General features: G+C 38.9%; 1 protein-coding gene across 2 annotated transcripts; it reads left to right on the forward strand.

The window, feature by feature from the left end:
- The first annotated feature begins 1421 nt into the window (after positions 1-1421).
- LOC101855347 (saccharopine dehydrogenase-like oxidoreductase) lies at positions 1422-16693 on the forward strand. 2 transcript variants are annotated; one of them, XM_035970404.1, is made up of 13 exons: positions 1422-1525; positions 2375-2548; positions 3917-4023; positions 4912-4992; positions 6441-6573; positions 6995-7044; positions 7617-7747; positions 8748-8868; positions 9967-10086; positions 12920-12976; positions 13359-13473; positions 14046-14127; positions 14741-16693. In XM_035970404.1, the coding sequence occupies exons 2-13, from the start codon at positions 2380-2382 to the stop codon at positions 14874-14876; spliced, it is 1302 nt and encodes a 433-aa protein (XP_035826297.1). In that variant the 5' UTR covers positions 1422-1525; positions 2375-2379; the 3' UTR covers positions 14877-16693. The 2 variants fall into 2 exon arrangements, with proteins under 2 accessions (XP_035826297.1, XP_005100947.1); XM_005100890.3 differs by lacking the exon at positions 1422-1525 and adding an exon at positions 1532-1677.
- Positions 16694-17769: the final 1076 nt, after the last annotated feature.

Below are 17769 nucleotides of genomic sequence, written 5' to 3' on the forward strand. Positions count from 1 at the left end.
CAAGTTGAAAATGTTCCCTCAGAATGTCTGTTGAAAGCTGCGGCTCTTGCCAATGAGGTAGCCACTGGTGGTCGCAAACTGAGTAGTGAGTTGTGGATGTCTCCAAAGAAAACCCATCTGCCACTCCTTTCCGGAACATTGTGTATCATCCCACGAAGATGGGTACGAAAGGTTTTAGGTGATTTGCAACAGCGACTTCATAGATGAGTTTTGCAGTTAGGATCTTTAAGCACATTTCAACATGCACTGCGTCAATTCAGCCTCCTGTTCCACTGTGAATACATGTATTTGACAGTGACGTTAGTTTGGACACAATTCAACATCATCTTGAAGAGCTTTCTTCACATGGTTTAGAAGGGTACTGGCGAGCAATGCCGTGAAGGTATGTGACTTCTCTCAAAGGCACTCTATTTCTGACAGCTGCCGCTGCATTGTTCATTGTATCAGGTAAGGCTGTGCCTGCCTATGCCGGTCTTCCTTTGATACGTAGCACCGTCGCTATAGATTGAACAGAAAAAAAGAAGAATAAATCAATTAATGCGTGTCTTCGGGACGCTGGTCTTTGCCTAAAGACTAGAAAGAAGCAAGTACACAATGTCACACTAGAGCACCAATGAGGGAACTCCTAAATGGTAGACTACAGTACTACCCCAAGATTTGTTTTAAAAGTCTAGATCAAGATCTAAGCCTCTACCTTTATCTTATATTCAAACAAAATATGTAATAATAATGTCTAAAATAGCACGGAAAGGTGTTGAAGATTATTTTTCTACAACTGGGGAGAACTGGGCCAATGGTGGCCCACTTTATTTCTCCCCATTGGCAGTCTGACTATTCAAAGGTATGTTTTCTTCAACTGGAAGTTAAAACACGGAGAACTAAAGGAAAATAAGTAATTAGATAAGTTCTTTAACTATTGTTACACTTACCAGATCTGCTTTGCTCCTCTTTGTGGTAAAGTTGCCAGTTTAAAAAATCAAGTATTTCAACTTTTTATTGACGAAAACGTCTTTTCCACGCCATTCACTCAAACCGCCCTGAAAAAGGAAGGAAGTAGCTTCCTTGTGCTGGAAAATTTGTTTGTTAGTTTTTTTAAATTATATATTATGCAAAAGTGCACTTGACCTCTAGATTTTGCTTTTCAGGGGGTGCGGCCCACTTCTCCCCACTCTCCCCTAAACAATCACAAAAATCCCTTTCAATACATTTTAGCGATAGAGAAATCGCATGAAAAAGAAATCAACATAAAAGGACTTCGCATAGTACCATTAATTCGTGATTGAAAAGTGTTGCTGTACACAGACTGGCTTTTTATTCCTCTCCCGAGTGGCGGCTGGCCCCTCAATTTTGACACTCGTGACGTCAAAGCTAATGCCTCTAGTTCTATGTATAACCTCTTTGGTTAATATGCGAACATGAGGACCTCGAAACACGCGAAAAGCTCGTCACAATGAATCCCATGCAAAGAAAGAAAGATAAAACCGTCCATGACGTCACCACAGGAAGTCAAAGGTCGTTGTAAGAGGTAAACAAACTGCTGGTGGACATCTAGGCTATTTCACTGTGCTACACACAACACAGCTGTACTGATTCAGTGATTGTGCGTTACCTGCTGCGCTGATTGCTGAGACAAAGTTCCGTGTTTTGTAGCACCGCAAGGCGGGTTTACCTGACCAGGTATAGGCCGTATGGCTGTTACCACAAAGTTATTCACAATTCTATATTATTAAAGTTAACTTAATGCGAGTGTCTAAAAGAAAAAAAAGAAAAATGCAGTCTAGATCTAGATCTAGATCTATATCTACTTCTACCGCTGCCGCTTGCAAGCCTACCGCCCATTGCTCACTACTAATTTCTCGAAGTTTAGGACTGATTAAATAGCTTTGGTAGCCTATCGTGTCTTCACACACATTAATATGTATGTGTCGTTAAAACATTGTTTGTACCCTGCATGAATTAGCTTAATTAAGTAATAGCTGTGCATGCATATGTGGTTATAAAAATCATGGAAAAAGGTTTGCGTAGACTGTAAGCTAATAATTCTGTCCCATACTGAAATGGAAGGTAAAATAATACGGGGTGCCCACTACGGACGGGATCGGCCGATCGGGCCGATCGCCCGACTCGATCGCCTCAAAAACAAACGTGTTTGTTTTCAGTTTCAGGCTATCGAGCTGTAGTGGGCACCCCGTATAAGAAGACAAAAAAACGAAACGTGAACACAGTACGGGTAGAATACGGAAAGTCCAGAAAGAATTATATAGTGTTGCTTGGAAGTTGCTCCCTATAAATATTTACTGTTTAATTTATTTTAAAGGGCTTTTTAAGCTGCTATTAAATTTGTTTGTAGCTCATAAATCTCTGTTTATCACAGACAGCATGAGTCGCAAGTATGACATCGTTGTTTTCGGAGCTACTGGATTCACTGGGCAACATACTGTTGAAGAGATGGCTCGCATCGCAGAAGAAGAATCCCTGGAGTGGGCCATTTCGGGTCGGAATATAACAAAATTACAAGGGGTGATTTCCAAAGCTTCTGAGCGAACAGGTAATTTAGAACCTTTCACTCTGGAAACCTTTGAAATTAATTAAACTTGGTAATATATTATTGCATTTTTTAAAACTCTTTTGAAATTATGTCCTAATTCTACCATTATTGATTTAAGTTACAACTAATTCCCACCTCCATGGATTGTGGGTGACTGGTGACCCACTGCCTACTATATAATTACAGTACGAGCATGAAGACTCAGTGGCTCATTAGATTAGAGATATTGATTGAGGGCTGGGGGCTTCAACATTCATGCCAATGAAGTATACCTCTTTTTTCTCTTGGTTTGTGCAGACATGGTCAGTGAATTCCTTTTTTTTCCAAATTTTTCTCACAGCTATTCTTCCTGAAGTGTGTAGGATGGAACTTCAGTTTTTCTCAGAAGTAGATGAAAAACTTAGAGACACCTAAATATGGAGGATAGAGCAACCTAGATGTTAAGACAAAATTCTTTTCTAGAACTAAAGACACCACATCTCATGTAAATTAGTCAGAATACATGAAAGGGACATATATATAACAAGTCTTGAACTGAAACGTGTTCTAATAAGAAAATAGGCCTTGCTGCGTAAAAATGAGTTACTTTTAGGGTTGAAATGAGCTGGGAACACAATTGAAGGATAGGATTTCAACTCCTATAATTTTTCTTTTCTCCATTTTACATATGTAGCCTTTCCTGTTTAAACTTGCACCAGAGATAATTGGCTTCATTTTACAACCAATTTAAGAGAGATCAATATGCGGCACCAATAAGTTCTCCATGAATAAAATGGGTTTCTTTAAAATGTCATCATTGCTTTTACATGCAGAGAAAGTCTTTTATGTATTTTATTCAAAAAGGCCTTTTCTGTGAAGTCCCACCTTCTGAGCTGCATTTGGCTGGTCATTTATTCCTTCATTAAGATCCTCCACCCCAAAACTCATAGCGTCTAATGTATTGAAATGCAACCCCATCCCCCATCTCCTCTTCCAATGCTTGTTTGTTCTCCATATTCTCCGACTTTATTTAGCTGTACTTTTAGTAGTGTTGTATTTGCCAGTGGAAGCTACTTTTCCACATTAAAATACCAACTCTCCTTCAGTATGGTTGATACCTTTTGCATCTCTTTCGTTAGAGGTACAGCAGAAGGTTACAATCCCATCTGTGCTCCGTTGTCAATGTTCTTTATTTATTCTCAATAGGAACATGTGGCTAGGAAAAGCCAAGACTGGTGAGTTCACCTGCTGGTGGAAAATGCAAACACTTCACAGTAGCAGTACTATGACATGCCAAAAATGAATGTGTAAATTAGATGCAGGTATTTGTTCTTGTTTGTTGAAAGATGACAGAGTCTCCAGTAAATGTTTTTGCAATTTTTATCGCAGGAAAACGATTGGATGATGTTCCCATCATCATTTCAGACATAAATAGCTCGGAATCCCTGGTCACAATGGCTCAGCAAACAAAAATTGTTCTGAACTGTGTTGGTCCTGTAAGTCTTAGCTTCTCAGCCCTCTTCTTTTATTTTCCCTTTTCATCCTGTGTGCTTAACCATGCGCACAAATTACCTTTTCCCTGAAGGACAATTAAACCTGCTTTAAGATTCACCTGTGCACAACTGATTATTGTAATGTGATAATATCTCCTGTTTATGTATTTGCCTCAGGCAAATACCATAGCTTGTATTCCTAGTGAAAGCCCATCATGCTCTGCAAGTCATTTTCCAGTGGGCTTTGACCCTCTAAATTGGGATTTAAGTGCCTTGAGGGTCATTGGAGGTTATAATTACAGCTAAAAGAACTCTAAAAGTTAGATTTCATTTTCTGAAGTTATTGAAGTAGCTTCAGATCATAACTTCCTCGCTTGTATGACATGCTCAGAAAATGGTCTTGAGCAACATTTTCAAGTCTATTTGTACTTTTTGCTATATTAATCATAGGTTTTCATCTTCTTTATTCTGCCTCATTGAAATAATCAATCTATTTCTCTTGGCATGTTGTTTTACACTTGTAATATATCATATAGTTTTAGTCTCATCATCACTTCGGTCTTAGCTTTTGATAACAGTTATGGAAAAGGAATTTCTGTGTGTCTGTGTTCGTATGTGTGTGAGTGTGTGTATGTGTATGTGAGCCTGTGTGTGTATGTGTGTCTGTGTGTGTGTGTGTGAACATGTGTGTGTGTGAATATGAGTGTGTGTGATGATGTGTCTATTATAGCAAAGGGGAGGACACCTTTTGGAGTGAGAGAATTACTTTTGCATTCTACTATGTACTACATGAGTTCTGCGTGTTTCATCTTTCCCTGTCACTGTCAGCACCTGAAAAAACTTTACATGTGGCTGATATTAATGGTCTGCTATTATCTGTTCTCTCTTCAGTATCTTCTATTTGGAGAACAAGTTGTGAAAGCCTGCATTGAGGCTGGAACTCACCATCTGGACGTCAGTGGAGAACCACAAGTGAGGATGCTTTCCTTCTTTTCATTAGCCATCATTAAGATTAAAGGCTCTGTAGCAAAACTTGCTATGCACACTATCCATAACCGAAAAATATTAATTATACATTTACATGAAGAAGTTGGTTGTGGGGACTTGTTGGCCAAAGAAAATTTATTTGGATTAGATATGATGTGTTTAGCTCGGATCTTTGTAGTGAACATAACTTTCACTTTATATAGAACCTGAAGATTTTTTTTTTTGACAGAACCCTTCATATAACACATGCTTTCATATTTGTGCGCACACACACACACACACACACACACACACACACACACACACAAACACACACTCACACTCACACACACACACACACACACACACACACACACACACACACACACACACACAGAGGGAGGCTCTCGTGGCCTAGAGGTTAAGGTGTTCACTTCTCGTTCAAAGGTCCCGGGTTCAAGTACGAGTATCAACGGAAAAGTTTTCTTCTCTAAAATTGTCTCCTTTCACCTCCTTTCCAGCTCGCTAGCAATGTACTGTCGTCTGCTTTTGTCTCCACTTTCTACCCCCACCCCTTCACCTCCTTTGCCCCCTCCTCTGGGCTACTGACTCTTTCTGCAGCCTTTCTACTGCTGCTCTTTGGCTCCTTCTTACTTTTGTCTTTCAGCCTCACCCCTGATCTACTGGTAAGACAGATCTACACCTAGCCTTCTCGGACAAGGGCGAAAAATTTTGGTGTTCTAAAATCGATATAAGAGTAGGCTTCAGCCGCCACCTGGGCAAAATTCAAAATGTCCCACCCACTGAAAAGGTTTAATGTTTCCTACGTGCTCATATGACCTTATGCAATTGTGAGCGCTGAAAATACTTCCCAAAACCCATCCCCCCAAAAAACCACACACACACACACATACACATACACACACCCACTCACACACACACACACACACACACACACACACACACACACACACACACACACACACACACACACACTAAAATTGACAGTCGAGCATCCAAACTTTAAATATTTTTTCGTTTAAAAATTCAGATTTCTCTAACTCAGAGATTTATTTATTATTTTGATTCCTTTGGTGTCAAACTCAAAGTTGTCACTGTGGTTCCCCGCATCTCTGCAAAAAGGTGAAATTTCTATTTGTAGGAAAAGTGTCTGTTTCCACATTTCCCCCAAGCTGCAAATTCATTCTTGGTAATCAGTAGAGCTAAAATATGTAGAGGAGAATTGTGTACACCTGACAGGTTTTAGTGCTGTATGTCTCCAGTGGACTCAAATGATAATTGAAATGGAATGGTCAACCAAGAGAGTTGTGGTGAAGTTGTATAAGCCTTTCAAGGAAGGAATACCCTACTTTGTATAAAAGCACTTTGACCTTTGAAAAAATTTTGTGTTTCACTAAGATATCATAATTACCTTTCATTCTAATGCTTTCCAGTATCTAGAAAAAATGCAGCTTCTGTACAATGCAAAGGCAAAGGAGAATGGGGTGTTCATCATCGGTGCAGCTGCCTTCGATAGTGTTCCGGCTGATATGGGTGTTCTTCACATGCGCCAACAGTTTGGTGAAGGTGACGACTACTTTTTCACTTTTTTTTTCATCAATATATCCTCAATTTTATGTGAGCTAAATTTTCTTAGTACCACCAATTAACAGCTTTTTAGCTGCCAGATGTTCTCACATGAAAAACTGGGAAAGACACTCCTTACAAAATTCCTCACATTCACCCAGGTTGTAATGGGTACCCAGCTATAGACGGCAAAAGATCTTGTCAGTTTGTTGGTGTTTGAACAGTTAACTAGATGCTTGCACTGTATGCTTTGGGGAAACAAAGAATGTTTTGATGTGTCTAGGGTCTGCTGGGGGTAATAATAGTTGTAATGTGCAAAAGATATGCTGTAGGGCAGGTATATGCACCGTATAAATACAGCTATTATTTTATTATATCAGGTGATTAAAAGCTTTTTAAAGGAATATTTTGTTTCATTCAGGTGAGCTTACAAATGTGGAAGCTGTCCTCAATACTCAGCATGGACCTGAGGTATATATGTTGTTTCTTGTTTATATATGATATATTAAATATAATATCTTACATTTTCTTTTGTGTTCTTTTTATAAGGTATACAATTTTGGTTTGGTTTCAATCATTCTAAATCTCATGTGAGTTGAACAAAATCAATCCATAAAAATACACACCCACACAAACAAGCATCTTGAACGGTTGAATTTTGAAATAAGGAATCGGAATCGGTGATGATGTGTCCTTAAAAAACATCACAATGGTTTTTTAAAAACCAATTTTTACATACTTATGTCAATGACACTTTGCGCATCCTTGTCATTAAGTCATAAGGTTTTCACTTGGTGCTATACTGCCTAATCTTTTCACTTAAATCAGGTGAAATGAAATGGTCTTACCCCCCAAAGAACCTGATATCTGAAGGCTCCAGTTGGTAAGATAGAGGGGTTGTTTCCTCACCAGTAAGAGGAGTATCCTTCCCAGCTTGTAATGACTAGAGTCAAGTTTCCTTGCTAGGTCGTTTCTGTTCTGAGCTATACCAGCCATGCTGTGCCTTTCGAAATTTTGTTCTGGTCTTCCCGTGCCTTTCACAGGGCGGGGCACTGAACACAGGTACAATGGAGTCTGCAATGTGCGCTATCGCTAATGCAAGCGAGGTAGAAAAATTGAGGAGATCGTTATTTCCTGAGCCTCTACCAAAGCTGGACTATTATCTCCCAAAAAGGTAATACAGTGCTGCTCTAAGGACCACGTGTATAAGACACTCACCTGGACAAACAGCCACTTCCCATGTCCTCCCTTGTATAATTTTTACATTATGATGTACTGTGAAAGGGTTTTGCCTGTCTAAGACTATCACTTTTCTCTTCGATAATGGGTGGCTGTCTCGAATCATTTCAACTGTACTTTTCTACCTGTTGTGCTTTTCTGTATACACTTCTCTTTCCTTTTTCTTCTCTTCACTTCCTGTCATTTGGTCTCACCTTATTTCATTTCACTTCCTCTGACATCCCTTCCTTTCGTTTCTCTTCAAGTCACTTCTATTCTGCTCACTTTCTGTTTAACCCTATCCGTATGCCCTGGGGTCATTTCGTACCCCCAGGGTTGTATTCTTCATATTTTAGAATACTTCCAGTACGAAGATCTCTTTGAAACTTTCAGTATTTCTCAAAAAATCATTTTGACAGCTATGCAAAGCGTATGGATCGGATTAACGAGTAAATTTCCTCTTTAGAAAGTGGTGGCACAGAGTTCCCCATGCCGTATGGATACGATAGTAAAACACGATGTACGGATATGGTTAATTAATTTCTATTTTCCCTTCCTTTCCCCCTTCTCTTCCCTTTGGATCACTTCTATCCCCTCCCTTTCAAAGCTTTTCATTTCACATGTTGTGTAGGTGTAGTTCATTACCGTATTGAAAATGATCTTTGCTTCCTTTCTTCTTACATTCAAGATGTCTCTCTCTGCTTGAAGTTGGCATCCTTCATGGCTTACATAAATGCCACCACTTGTGCTAATGAAAGCATTGTTTCATTTGGCAAAAAGTCGATTGATCGGTACATCTTGTTGAAGCCACTTATCGTGTAAATTTGTGATAATGTAATTTGGCTTGTATAAAATTGTTCATTCCAGGTCATTTAAAAACTCTCATTCACATTCTCATAAAGAAAAGATTATGTCTGGTGTTACTGATCACATCACTTTTTTCTCTTTTCTCCCAGGTTACCCTTTACCTACAGTAAAGAAACCAAAAAGTGGGTTTTGCCATTCCCTGGGACAGATGAGTCTGTGGTGAACCGAACTGTGCGAGAACTGTTGGCTAATGGCAGGCTGGAAAAACCAGTAAGACAATCATTTTTGGTTTATGTTTTTGAAAGAAATTGGATCTATTGACACATTTGGTACTCTGTCTGTCTAATATACATAGCTTTTTGACATTAGCATCTCAAAGATAGTAAGGCTAAATCGTTTTATGTTTCATCATGTTGCTGTGAATTTCCATAAAACACTTCAAGTATTTTAGACATTCTGTTATGTTTTATTTCCATAACACTATGTATTTGTATTTTGTGTCACGACGCGGTGGAATCAGGCACTCTTCAATTTTTGGGCATGTGGAGTTATTGGTATCAATATAAAAGCCAATTTGTTTGCCTTGCTTCCAATGAAATAAATATCCATCTATCTTGAATAGAACTCAAGATATCTACGATTGAAGGAAATGAGGTCGCCTGGTTTCAGTGGTGAAATTAACGAGAAAATGGCCACCAAAGTTTGGTAAATCCAATAGCTAATTAAAGAGTCCTTGAAAACAAAAAAATTACATATTTTGTGCCTTTAACCCTATCCGTACTCCTGGGGTAATTTTGTACCCCAGAGGTTGTATTCTTCACATTTTAGAATACTTCTAGTGCGAAGATCTCTTTGAAACTTTCAGTATTTCTCAAAAAATCATTTTGACAGACTGCTGCAATGTAAAGCGTATGGATCGGATTAACGAGTAAATTTCCTCTTTGGAAAGTGGGTGCTCAGAGTTCCCCACATCGTATGATACGATCTAGTAAAACACGAAGTACGGATAGGGTTAATCAATGTTTTTCAATAAAATTCATCTGGAAATATGTTTTTACATGGTCATAGAGGCTGAGCTAAAAAATAAAAATTCTATAAAAATTTCCAAACTGGCGGGAAAATGCCTGTTTCTCTGATTTTTCTGCATTTTGACAAGCGCCTGATTTCATCACGATGCCTCACATTTTATACATTTTATTTTGTTTTATTTCCATAACGCTCCATGGGATTGAGTCATTCTATTATGTTGTATTTCCATTATAACACTCTGTGTATTTTAGGTGTTCTGTTATGTTTTAGTGCTCTTTGAAATGAGCTTGCAACAATAAAATGTAATATATGGGGCAATTGTTCTAAACTATTCTGCAGATTGAATTCGTGACCTACATTGGATGCCAACGCTACGTAAATGTGGTCAAACTGGTGGCTTTTGCAGCGTCTTTTTCCGTTTTTTCCTACTTCAGAATTGGCCGTTATCTGTTTTCAAAGGTTGGTGGACATCTTTGTGCTCGTTGCCGTGCAAATATTGTGATCATGCTTTTCTTATCCCTTTTGAGGCCTGAACTCCTGAAGCTACCAAGCTCTACCAGAGCTCCTGAGCGATATATTACTAACATTCGTATGATCATCAGAATCACATTCCTTATCCCATTCAGGGTAGTCCTTGTCATTACCAGCATCTAATTCAGAAAGTCTTCAAAATAATCAAGTATGTCTTGTGTAAAAAATGCTGTTTTCAGTACGCATTTTGTCTCAGGTGGGCTTCTACCAGTGGCAAGGGCTCAAAGGGTTAAAAGGATTATATGTACCAACGTGATAGATGCAATTGGTAGCTCTTTGCTGTTGCATGCAAAGCATGTGGGTTCTATTGACAGACTGGGTTGAAACAGCCTCGTCCAAAGTATATGATGTTGCTTGTGTCAGTGGGAATATTTTTTGTTACTGTCAAAAGATCTGTACGCTTGCTCCTCGCGAAATCAGACTATTGGTCGATACTCTTATGTATGTGGTCTGCTCCTTTTTTTAACTCAGTTTATATAACCCTAATTTGTACTATAAGATCTGGGTCCACTATTATGCTCATTTAACAGAATTCACAGCTTAACAACTCCTTTGTTAAAAAATAAAACTTTGGTCCCAGAATTAAATATAAGTTACCCATTAGGTCATGCTATTTGACAAGTCACTGTGTTTCCTTTTTTTGCATTCTTTCCATTTATAATTTATAGAGAGGTATTTTCCTAATCTACATCATCCAAAGAATGTGTCAAATGAGTCTGTTGTGGAAATGTTTAAATCAAAAAGGAGATTATATTAGTTGAAAAATAGGAAATACTGGTACTCTAATTTGAGAAAACAGGGAGTTAAAGAGTTGGGATAGTGCATCAGTAGCACACTTTAATCTTTTAAAATATTGCTTCCGAACTGTAAACAAAAAAAAATCAAATTTTGGCTTAATTAAAACTGATCAAGGAGAAAAATGTCCAAGCAAGCGGTTTTAAGTCAAATTGGATCGAGGGCAAGATTGTACTTCGTCAAATGTTTCAGGCTGCAGCACATGCAAGACCTTCTGTAAATTGTATAAGTTCATTTTCGTCATTGCCTGACTTGTGTTCGGTTTTTTTAGTATGCTGATCAATACTCATGAGAGAAATAAAATATCAATAGAGGTTGGAGGACTCTGATAAATTGGCTACTTAACTGTCACTTTTTTCACTATCCTTGTTGTTGAGCCAAGCTTTGGAGTCATTTCACGTTTTCCTTTACACACTGAAAATCATGAGTCACTTCATGTTTTGGCCTTGCACAAATTGCACAGTGGACTCCACTTATAATGAGTCTTGAAATAACGAAAAGTCTGTTATAAAGACACTATTTTAAAACCCCGTTTTTTTCCCTTCTTTATCTTTGTAAATAAAATACTACTATTCCGCAACCAGAGAGTCACGCCAGTCGGTTATAACGGAATATTGCTGCTGCTGTGCACAGCGCACAGACTAATTAGACATATATAGAACCTCGCCAGTTGAGAAAGTTGTTGGTGATCAAGCGAAACAAAGAATGGGAGAGCACACGCGAACCAACAATGAAGGCCGGGGCGAATGAGTGGGGAGGGTTTAGCATGCGCAGACGAGCAGAAGGCATCGCGTGATAGGCCACCCCTTTCTAGATTATCTAGACCTACCACTACCATGCCTCTCACTTCTCAGGTGTGGGATGGAGAGGTCACAATGCTCTGATAGTAGAGTTGGAGCGAGCGGACGGACGGGTTCGTTACCCGCGGACTCCAGTCAGAGGGAGCGGGTAACGTACGGACTGTGAACCTCAAGACAGTTCGTTTTTTCGGTCCGCTCCACAATTTTACTCTCTCAGCGAGCAGACTGTGGACCTCAAGCCAGTTCATTTTTTGGGTCCGCTCCACCATTTTATTCACTGTGCGGGCGGCCTAACGGGTGAACTCTTGGCCCTAGCAGACGAGATACTCGACACGAAGTAAGGCCCATCGTCTATTGTTTGTTAATTAGGCCTAATGTTTCAAGCCGCTAGTGGTGCCACAGGGAGTGAGAGAGGCTGGTGACGTAGTACCATGAGTGTCACCTTTCACCTCCACTTATCGAAAAGGGGTGGGGGGGGGTCGAGAATGTGTAGCTACAATGTGGGGCAGGAGGGTGATTTTTTTCCGGGATGGGGGGTAATAATATGCAATGGAAGGAGTCGCTCCTCGTCCGCCCATCCGCCCACTTGAATGCATGGAGTCTCTCCGTCCGCCCGTCCGCTCGCTCGCTAAACGAATTGTTGTCTCTGTCCGATGTGTAGCGAGTAGCAAACGAATCTTCAAAAGCGGACGGCTCGTTACCCGTCCGCACGTTTGCGGGTAGTGCCAGCAAGTAGTTCGTTACTCACAGACTCTAATTTTGCAAGCCCGACCCAACTCTCATGCGCAAGCAGACGCAAAGCTCCACAGGGTGTGGTAGGGTGGGGGACAGCACAGCGAGCGAGTTAGCCAAGAGCCAGAGCCCCTTCTTTCTGATTGCCAACGCAGAGCTGTCAACATTGCTAGTGCTAGAGAAAGAAACTCTGATTCGATTTTTGATCAAGACAGGCTTAAAGATCATGTTGAACAAAATCATCATCAGGGGAAATACAAAAAGGAATAAACAGAACACCAAACGCATAGATTAGGCCTACTTTACTATTTCCCTTGAATTTATTACTGGATCCCTTACAATGAGAATCCTGCTTTAACGGACATTTCGCACTGGTCCCCTCCCTCTCATTATAACAGGATTCCACTGTATAATTTGTGCTTATCTTTTTTCAGTACCCAGATACTCTATCCTCTGGCTTCTTCAAAAGTGAAGGTCCATCACAAAAGCAGGTATGTTCAACTTCAATAAATCGAATAAAATGTCTTGTGGTCTGTGAACCAAGTTTCAGGATCTGTGCAAAATAAATAGGCCTACCTTTTATGTTATTCTGAAATGTCCATGGAAGTGGAATCTCAAATACTGGTGCCATTTTGTGGCTTGGGATAGAAATTGTGTTGAAAAATGTTGTTTTCTGTTTTGAAAGATTGTTCTGCGGGTTCTGTGGAACATCCTGAAAGTGAAAGGACACTTAGCGCTCAGTTGTCAAAATACGAGTTGGCGAGTTGACTGTCAACAAACTAAGGACAAAAACAAAGATGAAGAGTTCAGAATAATGTGAAAAAGATTGCACAACATTCAATTACTGAATTCACTATAATATTTGCTATCCAGATCAATGAATCAACTTTCACGATGGAATTCATTGGCTATGGCTTCTCTGAAGAGTCCAAAGGAAGTGGGAGTAAAAAGCCGGACAAAATTATTCAGACCAAAATCTCTGGTCCAGGTGAGTTGAGCAGAAAGATTATGGTTTTTTGTTAGAAAAGCAAGGATTGATTATTTTTTTTTCATTTTGTTTGGTATTTTTGTTGGTGGGTTTGGGTTTTTTTTGGTTGTTTTTTGTTTTTTGTTTGATTTTTTTGGGGGGGAGGGTTTGATAATCATTTAATTTTGTTGGTTTAGATAATGTTTTAGTTTTTAGTGGTCTTGCTGTCGTAAACATAGAAAGCTCCTCTTTACGTACGTACGTAACTTTATCCCCTGATGCTGTTCATTTCTCCTTGATGTTCTGCTTCTGCCCACAGCTGATGGACTCTGTCTTTTTAGATCTGGTTATTCGTTCATGTCCTTCGTGGCCCAGTAACATCTTTGCTGGACTTGTGAGACTATTTTGTAGAGATTATTACTTCTCCTAGATAACTAATGTAGTCCTCTAAATATGTCACCAGTTGGTTACACAATGTCCATAGTGTTGTGGATAGGCCCTACTCAGTTGTATGCTGAAGACTTAAGTTCAGATTGCAAGTTGTCTCATGTCTCAGTATTTTTGTGCATCACGCATACTTTCCACACCCCCAGATTTGGGCTATGGAGCCACACCTATCTGTTTGATCCAGTGTGCAGTGACACTGTTAAAAAGTCGAGACAAGATCAGGCAAAAGTAAGTCATTTTGTTTTTTCCACTAAAGGTGAGGGGGGGGGGGGGGGTTATTCAGTTTGGATCAGATGTCTATGAAATGAAACGATGAATATTTGTAAAAGTTTTTTTCCCTTTATTGTCAGAAGAATGCAAGTTTTGAGGAATAGACTCAAAACTGGACCAGAGTTGCTGATGATATTAATTGTCTAAAAAATGAAATGAAGCTCGAACTTGAACCAAGAAATATTAATACACCACGAAAGCAGCAATATAATTAATTTAAGCCTCAAGAAAAGTTGAACTATTGGTGAAAGGTTTTTATTGATAAAGCCCCGGGGGGGGGGGGGGGGGGGGGGGGGGAGAGTTGTACTTGAACAGACTTTATTTTTTATTTTTCGTACTTATGTTTTCAAAAGTAGGCCCATTAATGAGCATGAAAATGAGGCTTGATACTCCATGAAGTTTTTGGGTTTTTTAAAAAACAAACAGTATGCTGAAAATGTTAGATTTCTATGTCTTTGCAGAAGTGATGTGCAGAAATAAATTCAAGAACCTTGGTCACCCATCAAGTTTGGTTTTTTTGGGTTTTTTCCACAAAATCAGACAATAATATGCTGATTCTTTTTTTTTTCAGAGGTGGTGTCCTGACACCAGGGAGTGTCTTTATTGACACAGACTTGATTGCCAGATTGGACAGGCATGGAGTAAAGTTTTCTACAGTTGCCACAGGTGCTGGCACAGACGCAGACACAGATACCGGGAACAAATAAAGCTGCATAAGGTGGAATGTTATTAATTGTTATGCTCTGCTGAATTTCTGAAACAGGAAATTACTATAGACATCAGGAATTGCTGTTGTGGCAAAATACGGGACAGATTGAGTTGATATTAACAGACATTATGCAAAATCGTTTGAATGCCTCCATTATGCTATTTTTTTGGGCATTTTGACCAAAATGGACATGGTCATTTCTGGCTTTAGGCCCACAGTATTATATTTGAACATTAGTCATGCCATAAAATAATCTTAACAAGAGTCACAAAGTCATTGAAGTCATCGAGGGCAAAAGCTCTTTTTTCTACCTCTGAATTTTGTTTTCCCTTGTTTTCTTAAATCTAAATAGAAAAGGTTTTTGTTTGTTCCCTTTTTTTTGTGGAGTCTTTTTTTGTTTTGTTTTACTGTAATCACAGCAGCTTGATTTTCCCATTCCAATGCTTTTCTTCCTTTTTCTATGTTTTTGCCTGTGGGTTTTTCCAATTTGTTTTCATTCGTTTGACACATCAATTTTTAATTTTGTATTATGAGGTCTGCAGTATGCGAGAAAATTCTGACACAAGTAGGCCTATATTTTTGATGGTGCAGAGATTTTTACTTTTTACAAACCATGGTCATTTTTAGTTTCACTGTCATGTACTAACCTGTTATACAGTCGAGCCTGCTCTAACGGCCACCTGTGCAAGATGATCCTCTGTAAAACAACCACTTCCCCCTTTGAGGTTTTTTTCTGTGTTATAAAACTGTCCAAGATGTCCACCTGTATGAGACGACTTCTCCTCGACAATGAGTGGGCTGTCTTGGACAGTTTGGACTGTATTTGTTCTGTGTTCAGATTTGCTGACCAGCTAGAGTGAGTAGTGAGGCAGGAGACTTTCTTGCATAGATAGCCATTGAGCTGTTGAATAGTGGTTGAGGAAAAGATAAATTGTGCAAAGTTGATGGTGCTGAGAAAACTGTCAGTTGTTTACCGTATTTTGATTTCTTCTTGTGTGCAAGGCAATATTTTGCACTTTTACCATGATTTTGAAAAAGAATTCAACCAAGCTTTTGCAAATTGTCTGTTGAGAAATTCGTTGCTTCCTCTTTTTCATCTATGTACCCCTGCTAGAGCCCTGTGGGCAACTGACTGTCGGATCTTTATGGACATTTTTTTCTACTTAATAAAACGTAACATCATCCCCTGCCCGACAGGTATCCACCAGACATTTTTAAGGTACTCTAGACTGATGAGTTTTAGGGATGAATTAATTTTTAATTCTGCCTCGGGAGCAACACTAAGGGCCTAAAGGATTTTAAATCCTCTAAGAGATCTTTAAATGCTTGGCTACTCTTGAATCAGGAGTTGCAGAAAACATGAGAAAAAAACCTGATGCTGATGTGGAACGAACTCCAGACCTCCAGGTTGACAGGCCAACACCATATCTATTGAGCTACTGAACACGACTTAATGCAAATATTATCTAGTTTACCCTGACCGCTCTGGCATGGACAATAATGCTGATCCTGACGCTGCCACACCAAATGGTGAACAACTTAAACTGGTATTTCATCTGATATTTTGAAGACGCTTCACAATATTCTTAGATATTATAATCAAAAATATATACATTGTAAAATGTGACTTTTGTCTTTGTATGTGCAATCTTGGTATATCATTCCTGGATATTATTAAATATAGATACTTTTGTAAAATGTTACTTTGGTCTTTGTCTGTGCAATCTTGGTTGGTATATGTTAACATTACACAACTTTGGTCAATAAATACCAGGTTTGGCTACTTTACAGGATTAAATTCAGAATGATTTTGAATGCTCGTTGCAAAATTACTTTCATTTGAATACATTGAAGCCTGCTTACTCTCAGAATCCAGTTTGTGAGTGGATGGTGGGTGCTTTTGAGTGGTTTGCTCCTTGTCTCCTATAAAACATCTGTCGTCCTAATCTCTGCTTCTTCTTTGTGTTTGGTACTCTCTTGTAACACCTCTTATATAAATATGACTTAATTGTGTCGCAAGTGCAGTAAAACTCTTACTGAAACAAAAGAATCCAGGGTCATTTGGTGAAGAACGTGTTCATTAGTTCATTTGTTAAGCTATTCTTTCAGTCAAAACTGCAGACAATGTAATGGACCATCTTATAATGCAACTCAACTTCCGTGTCTAGAGGAAAAAGAAGTGCTCTATCAACGACAATAGTTCAGTCAAAACTTGTTCCTCTGACATGCAAAATTCACAGATCAGGCAATAATATATGTAATACATGTACACAACTCACAGCTTGTGAAATTTCAATATTCTGCTTCACAACTTGGCATAAAACTTGTATACTTTGGAAAAAGTAATAAGACCTATCTATCCCCTCAAAATGTAGTGAATCCTGATAATAAAAATAGTAGCCCAGAAATTCAAAGACACGGTCATAAAATGTCCATAACAATGGAAAGAACAATATCATCCCTAAGCTTGTGCACATACATTTTTATTACAACATACTCTGAACTGTACAGGATGAGACGCACTAATAAGAACGGAAAACATAGTGACAGCAAAACCGAACAGTGAATGAACATGTAAAATTAACAATCATGTGGACTTTGTAATTTTTTACTGTGAGCAGACAAATGACTCTAAGGAAAGCGCCTTGTCACCTGTGACTAAGGGTAGTGTCTAAGACCCTGGTCCTCTTCACGGGTATAAACCATAAATGATATCTCGAAGCATCTGCACTTTTGTGCATGCATGCTGGAATGACACATAGAGAAATTGAATCCTGATCACTAGCACTGCTCGTTTACTTTGACTACTAATGTGTACACACAAACAAATTTTAAGGGATGATTTTTCAAGAGAGTGTTTTAAGATTTGTAACACTGATATTCAAATATTA

This window comes from Aplysia californica, unplaced genomic scaffold, assembly GCF_000002075.1.
Source record: "Aplysia californica isolate F4 #8 unplaced genomic scaffold, AplCal3.0 scaffold00264, whole genome shotgun sequence".
Classification (NCBI taxonomy): Eukaryota; Metazoa; Mollusca; class Gastropoda; order Aplysiida; family Aplysiidae; genus Aplysia; species Aplysia californica.

Excerpts from the sequence above, each read along its gene's own strand:
- LOC101855347 (XM_035970404.1), top strand. The coding sequence starts at position 2,380 with ATGAGTCGCAAGTATGACATCGTTGTTTTCGGAGCTACTGGATTCACT. Across the intron at positions 4,024-4,911 it reads TTCTGAACTGTGTTGGTCCT|TATCTTCTATTTGGAGAACA; the intron begins GTAAGTCTTAGC and ends TTCTCTCTTCAG. Across the intron at positions 7,045-7,616 it reads ATACTCAGCATGGACCTGAG|GGCGGGGCACTGAACACAGG; the intron begins GTATATATGTTG and ends TGCCTTTCACAG.